Raw genomic sequence first — 7,420 nt, 5'->3', positions numbered from 1 at the left:
ATAACTAAAAATGACTAAAAATGAAAGTAAAGTGGGGGGCTGTCATGCTCTGAAATTATTGAACTCAATGTTCAGTCCGGCAGGCTGTAGTGTGCCTAATCGGTAGATGAGATGCTGTTCCTCGAGCTTGCGTTGATGTTCACTGGAACACTGCAGCAATCCCAGGACAGAGATGTGAGCATGAGAGCAGGGGGGAGTGTTGAAATGGCAAGCAACCGGAAGCTCAGGGTCCTGCTTGCGGACTGAGCGGAGATGTTCCGCAAAGCGGTCACCCAGTCTGCGCTTGGTCTCCCCAATGTAGAGGAGACCACACTGTGAGCAGCGAATACAGTATACTACATTGAAAGAAGTACAAGTAAATCGCTGCTTCACCTGAAAGGAGTGTTTGGGGCCTGGGATAGTGAGGAGAGAGGAGGTAAATGGGCAGGTATTACACCTCCTGCGATTGCAAGGGAAGGTGCCCTGGGACGGGGACGAGGTGGTGGGGGTAATGGAGGAGTGGACCAGGGTGTCGCGGAGGGAATGATCCCTTCGGAATGCTGACAGGGGAAGGGAGGGGAAGATGTGACTGGTAGTGGCATCACGCTGGAGGTGGCGAAAATGGCGGAGGATGATCCTTTGGATATGGAGGCTGGTGGGATGAAAAGTGAGGACAAGGGGAACCCTGTCACGGTTCTGGGAGGGAGGGGAAGGGGTGAGGGTAGAGGTGCGGGGAATGGGTCGGACACGGTTGAGGGCCCTGTCAACCACAGTGGGGGGAAATCCTCGGTTGAGGAAAAAGGAGGTCATATCAGAAGCACCGTCATGGAAGGTAGCATCATCAGAGCAGATGCGTCGGAGACGGAGAAACTGGGAGAATGGAATGGAGTCCTTACAGGAGGTAGGGTGTGAAGAAGTGTAGTCGAGGTAGCTGTAGGAGTCAGTGGGCTTATAATGGATATTGGTAGACAACCTATCCCCAGAGATGGAGACAGAGAAGTCGAGGAAGGGAAGGGAAGTGTCAGAGATGGACCAATCTGCACCTTCTCCTTTGTTATCTCTTGCCCAACCCCCACCTCACTTGTTTATAATCTGTGACTTTTCTAATATTTGTCAGTTCCGAAGAAGGGTCACTGACCCGAAACGTTAACTCTGCTTCTCTTTCCACAGATGCTGCCAGACCTGCTGAGTGAATCCAGCATTTCTTGTTTTTGTTTCAGATTTCCAGCATCCGCAGTATTTTGCTTTTAAGATCATGGTTGATCTGATTGTAACAGCTCCACATTCCCACCTACACCCGATAACCTTTCAACCCCTTGATTATCAAGAATCTATATATCTCTGCTTTAAAAATATTCAAAGACTCAACTTCCACCGCCTTTTGAGGATGAGAGTTCCAAAGACTCACAACCCTCAGAGAGAAAAAAATTCTCCTCATCTCTGTCTTAAATGGGCAACACCTTGACTGGATTTTAAGGAGTCCTCGACATTGACATCCGTGGTGGGGGGGAGGCCTGAAGATGGCCCTGAATGAGGCCCGCCATGGACCCTAACACAGGCAGGGCCCGGCCTGATATTGCCGTCGGTCGTCGGTGGCAAGGCAGTGTGGCCCCCGCCCCCCCACTCTCCACCCCCCCGCCACTTGGCAATGGCACCGCAATTTAAATATTTAAAGAAATTAAAATACCTGAATTAATTACTCTCTCTTTGCTTCCTGATGTCCAGCCGCGATCTTCACTCCAGTGGCCAGCACTGCTGCGCATTCGAATCCCCATCCAGAGAAATGAGGCACAACACTGGTGGGGAGAGGTGAAGAGGTCAGTTTCTCAGTATGGGGTGTGGGGACAGGGTCAAATTAACATCATGTGTGTAGGGGATGGTGGGAAGGGAAGTTTTAAAGTTTGTGCAATTGGTGGGAGGGAAGGTCAGAAGATAAAGGTAAGTGTTTTAGGGAGGAAGAGCAAATAATTTAATTGTTATTCAGGGGTGGGAGAAGGCCAAAAGAGATGTATTTATTTAATTTCATTTAATCTTTCTTTAAATATTTATATTTGCCAGTAGGTCTATCAGCCCTTTAAAAATGGCATCAGCGAATGTGCACAGGCAGCTGACGCCATTGCCAGGGATGGACAGCCCACCCACTCCATGTGATCGGGGCGGCCCAAACAGTGACCCCTAGTTCTAGATTCTCCCACTAGAGGAAACATCCTTTCCACATCCACCCTGTCAAGACCACTCAGGATGTTATATGTTTCAATCAAGTCGCCTTTTACTCTTCTAAACTCCAGGGGATACAAACCTAGCCTGTCCAACTTTTCCTCATAAGACAACCCACCCATTCCAGGTATTAGTCTGGAGGAAACCTTTTCTGAACTGCTTCCAATGCATTTACATCCTTCCTTAAATAAGGAGACCAATACTGCACACTGTACAGATGTGATTAAAAGTTGAACTGCCAATTCTTCACTGCACTAAGTATTTAAACATTCTGAAAAAAGTTGTAACTTTTACAAATTTAATCCGCATTTGTAAAATACCTTCATCTCTGTAAGTAAGCGGAAGATGTAATTGATGAACAAAAGGCAGAGACAAGGACAGAGGCAACTATAAAATGAACCTAATGCTTTGTAGATGAATCAGAAGATTTTTTTTTCCTCTTTGTGGAGGGAAAAGGTAATTGTTGTGTTTGCTTTGTTTGGGATGCTGAACTCACACAACACAAATGATTAAACTTGGAGTTACACTATCCTCGATCCCAAATTTTCACATGTAATTTAACTTCAAAAACAGAAGCTTCTCAGTCTTAAAAAGAAACAAAAGATGCAACTGAACACATTCTTCCAGGTCATAATGTTAGCAAGAATTTATGTCCGCTTCCATCAAAATTTCTGGTAAAATTGCAAGGTAAATGAGGCCAAACGCAGATGCAAAGATGATTAAAAGGCTGCACAATGCAGAAACTGCCACGTACCAAGAAAAACTTAAAGTTCAGAGAAATTTTGTAATTAACAGAACATCTCTTACAGTGGACTCATGATTTATACTTCTTTAAATTTATAGACATGAAGCACCATTTTCTACTGTTTAAAGTTGAAGGCCAAGAATTGAAGTCAACTCATATAATGGAATGCCTTGGAATTACAATTATACGTAGATTCTGACTTCCAAAAACTATTTTGAGGCATTGAATGCCAGATATCTTACCAACTGCCACTGCTGTTCTGGTTTATTGAAACTTGCTACTTTTTAAATTAGAAAAACTAAATAACCACTTTTCTGTCAAATTTCGACACATACCATGCTGCTACAACTAGTACTGAGATGGCTTTGACCTGGATAAATATGCAGTATCAATGATCAATGATAGCTAGCAATCCATTTAATGATTATATAAAGGATGCAAATGTCACAACAGTACAGGTAAAGTGATAAAATGATTAATTACATATTAACAATAAACTTATATGATGAGAAGGCACAGCCCTAATCTCATTTTACTTCACTGCTCTCAAACCTTCCCCTTTCTTGTTGTCCACAATTATTGGCATCTGACCCAGGTGACCATTCTGCATATGCAAGCTGAGATAAAGGCATTTTAATGGCAATAAAATGGGGTGGATATAATATCTAAGGTGACCTCACACACATGCACTTGCAACAGAGCTTCCTCCCTAACTTGGGGGTGCTGACTTCAATGGCAATGTCCTTGATGCCACCACAGCAAAGATTAACTAACTCAATGCAGTCCAGAATCTAAACTGAGCTTATTCTGTTAATCGATGTGCCTCATTTGATTCAGTTTTATGAGGAGGTAACGGAGTGTGTTGATGAGGACAATGCAGTTGACGTGGTTTATATGAACTTCCAAAAGGCATCTAATTAAGTGCTACATAATAGGCTTGCCAGCAAAGTTGAAACCCATGGAATAAATGGGGCAGTGCCAGTACAGATACAAAATTGGCTAAGTGATAGGAAACAGAGAGTAGCAGTGAATCATTGTTTTTCAGACTGAAGGAAGGCATATAGTGGTGTTCCAAAGGGGTCGGTACTAGGACCATTGCTTTTCGTGATATATATTAATGACTTGGACTTCGGTGTACAGGGTACTATTTCAAAATTTGTAGATAACCCAAAATGTGGGAGTGTCGTGAACAGTGAGGAGGCTGATGATAGACTCCAATAGAATATACACAGGCTGGTGGAATGGGCAGATACATAGGTGAGGAAATTTAATGCAAAAAAGTGCAAAGTGATAAATTTTGGTAGGAAGCATGAGGACGCAGATTTAAGGTGATTGGCAAAAGACCCAAAGACGACATGAAGAAAAACTTCTTTATGCAGCGAGTGGTTAGGATCTGGAATGCACTGCCTGAAAGGATGGTGCAGGCAGATTCAATAGAGGCTTTCAAAAGGGAATTAGATAGGGTACATGAAGGGAACAAATTGCAGGGCCACAAGGAAAGGGCAGGTGAATGGGACTATCTGCATTGCTCTTGCAGAGAGTCAGCACAGGCTGAAGGGGCTGAATGGCATCTTTCTGTGCTGTAACCATTCTATGATTCCAGTACCAAACCAATCATTGCAATTTCTTACTAAGCTATCAGGAACCTCCATAACAGAGTTTTTAGTTCTACAAAAGCCGACTATGGAGCCTCAGTTGGCACTGAATTTATTTGTTTTGAATTTATGGTGTCAACACCCAGGCACCAGGAAAATTGCTGTCTCCTTTCAATGTAACATAATACTGGGTGCAGGCATGCCATGTGAGCAGGTCTTTACAGGGTGTGAACCAAACATGGCACCTCGCCAGTTAGCCAATTTCTCTTCCAGCCAGGAGACAGTCCTCCTGCACTACACCTTTTTAAAAAAGTCTTATGGTTACTGTCACATAATCACCAGTCCCTTTATAGTTTTAGTTCTTAATTTTAGAGATACAGCACTGAAACAGGCCCTTCAGCCCACCGAGTCTGTGCCGACCATCAACCACCCATTTATACGAATCCTACACTAATCCCATATTCCTATCACATCCCCACCTGTCCCTATATATTTCCCTACCACCTACCTATACTAGAGGCAATTTATAATAGCCAATTAACCTATCAACCTGCAAGTCTTTGGCATGTGGGAGGAAACCGGAGCACCCGGAGGAAACCCACGCAAACACAGGGAGAACTTGCAAACTCCGCACAGGCAGTACCCAGAATTGAACCCGGGTCGCTGGGGCTGTGAGGCTGCGGTGCTAACCACTGTGCCGCATACTGTATAAAATCCTATTGAGTATGCTGTATCATTTTGACCCTTCATCCAGTTTTTTCAATTAAAAACTTTTTAAATTTCCCAGTAGGGCGAGGACAAAAAATATCTTCTGTAGACTTGGACATATTATGCTTAATATGCCACATATAATTTATGTTCAATGAGTTGGAATCATTATAAATATTCTAACTCGCACAAATGCCCTAGTTCCAGCAACTGCAGGAAGTAACTGCCGTTCCTATTATCATCCAGGACAGTGGAAAGCAAGATCTAAGAAAAGCAGCAGATTTCATTACTGGAACCTGGGCACGTTCCTGACCTATTGGGCAGGCTGTTCTGCCATTGGATTTGCATTTTAATCTAGGCCGTGACGGCACTGAAGAAGTTATCCTGTAATTCCAAGGTAAATGTGTAAACACTGCGATTATTTGTGCCATCTCAGAATCATGCTGTTCAGAGGTTATTGCGCCGTCCTCCCCTCGCTGTTTATTTTAAGCCAATTTATTTCTAGGAGGAAGGAGCATTTAATTCAGTCTCAGTGCAAAAAGTTTCCATACACCGATGTCTTTTTGGTTGTTGTTGTTTTTGCGCCTCGCTGGTAGTTTATTATCGACATCCTACAATTTCATGCTTTGATGGGACTTTGCCTTTAAACGTGCGTGGGATCGCTCCCTGTCAATCATCAGAAGTGCCGGCCAATGAGGCACTGGTTGTAAATTTCTTTCGGTGAGGTGGAAGGAGGAGGAGGGTCTGGTGTCAAACTGACAACAGCTGAATCACGCGGAGTGCAGACAGATAGAGCAATAGTGAGGATCCTGGGCAGCAGACACTCCTGCTTCTCCTTGGGACTTTTACTCTTCTTGTCTCTGCACTGGGTAAGAGGGACAGGAGAACATTGCTGTTTAAAAGGAAAGAAACAGCCCACAATGCTCTCACCCTTTCTCCTCCAGTCCAGGCAAAGCCTTGCCTTGTTGCATAAATGCTTTGGGAAAGGAGCCCGCGCCTCCAGGATCGGCGCAGCTGTCAGGAGGGGATCCCGGACCGCCAGAGGGAATCACAGCAGCATGGGACCGGGCTGTGCAGCCGGGGAGAGATGGCCAGACGCCCGCCTCGGTGCATTGGGAGGGCTGTGTACGGTGAGCAAGCGGTTGTCGGCTTTGTAATGTTAAGATCATAGACATTGCCAGGCTCTCGCTGCGATAACTCCGCCGGCTGCAGTGCTGTAGGCGGGAGTCTGCTGGCAACAAAACACAACAAAACAAAACAAAAAAAGGTCTCAAACTCTTGTTTGCTTAACATGTGAACCTGCTTTTGTTCAGCAGGGGTAGAAAGTTTTTTTTTTAATGTAACCGCAGCTGATTCGATCATTTAGCAAATGTCAAATGCATCTTCCAACAATTTCCAGCCTGTGTCTGGAGCTCCCCAGCTACAGTTGTTTTTAAATAATGTGTTAAACCAACAGCAGCCAGGGAAAAAAAATATGAAAATGGCACAGCCGAGTTTTTGTAAATGCTATTAGTTGTCAGATGCAGCGCACTGGCTGGTCGAAGGTCAACAGCGAGAGAGCCCATAGTCAGGGAGTTCAGGCTTCTTAGCGGATTGGAAAAGGATAAGACATAAGTCTGCGGATATCTCGTTCCTCCGCAGCCTGCAAGTTAAGATAACCTTAAAGCTTGCTGGGGGATGTGGAGTGGTGCCTGTGAGGCTGGGTTTATTAAGGTGTGGTTTAGTTTACTGTATTTCTTTGTTTGAAAGTGGAATCCAAACTGCTTACAGAAAAATGTTAAATATGCAACGAAGCCCCAAACTACTTTTGTAATTTAATAGAAAATATGTGTTATATTCCAGAACAGAAATAATGTTGTACTACAGTTTTTGGTATCTTGGATTTCATTTTTTTTTAAAATACATTATCTTCTGAGATCACTTGGTTTTGGGTTGACCAAAAGAGGAACATAGAAGCAGGAGTAGGCCATTCAGCCTGTCCATTAAAATTGTATACCTTGTACTAATTCCTTGCAGCAGAATAAATGAGTATTTCTTTGTGAATCACAGTCCGATTATGTGAAACTTTGCTACTACAGTATAATACTTGTTTTATGGTAGTGAAACATGTGTCTTGGGACAGGGATAGCTTATATAAATCGCATTTAAGGACCTGAAGGTTTACAAATGAACAATA

General features: G+C 43.8%; 1 protein-coding gene across 1 annotated transcript in view; it reads left to right on the top strand.

Moving 5' to 3' along the window:
• The first annotated feature begins 5,968 nt into the window (after positions 1-5,968).
• fam210b (family with sequence similarity 210 member B) overlaps positions 5,969-7,420 on the top strand; it is a 78,428-nt gene continuing 76,976 nt past the window's right edge. Inside the window, exon 1 of the mRNA XM_068048140.1 lies at positions 5,969-6,374. Coding sequence (XP_067904241.1) covers positions 6,165-6,374 — 210 coding nt within the window. The 5' untranslated portion in view covers positions 5,969-6,164. The remainder of the gene's footprint in view (positions 6,375-7,420) is intronic.

The sequence above is a fragment of the Heterodontus francisci genome, chromosome 16 (assembly GCF_036365525.1).
Source record: "Heterodontus francisci isolate sHetFra1 chromosome 16, sHetFra1.hap1, whole genome shotgun sequence".
Classification (NCBI taxonomy): Eukaryota; Metazoa; Chordata; class Chondrichthyes; order Heterodontiformes; family Heterodontidae; genus Heterodontus; species Heterodontus francisci.
This window is presented reverse-complemented; position numbering and strand designations above follow the sequence as displayed.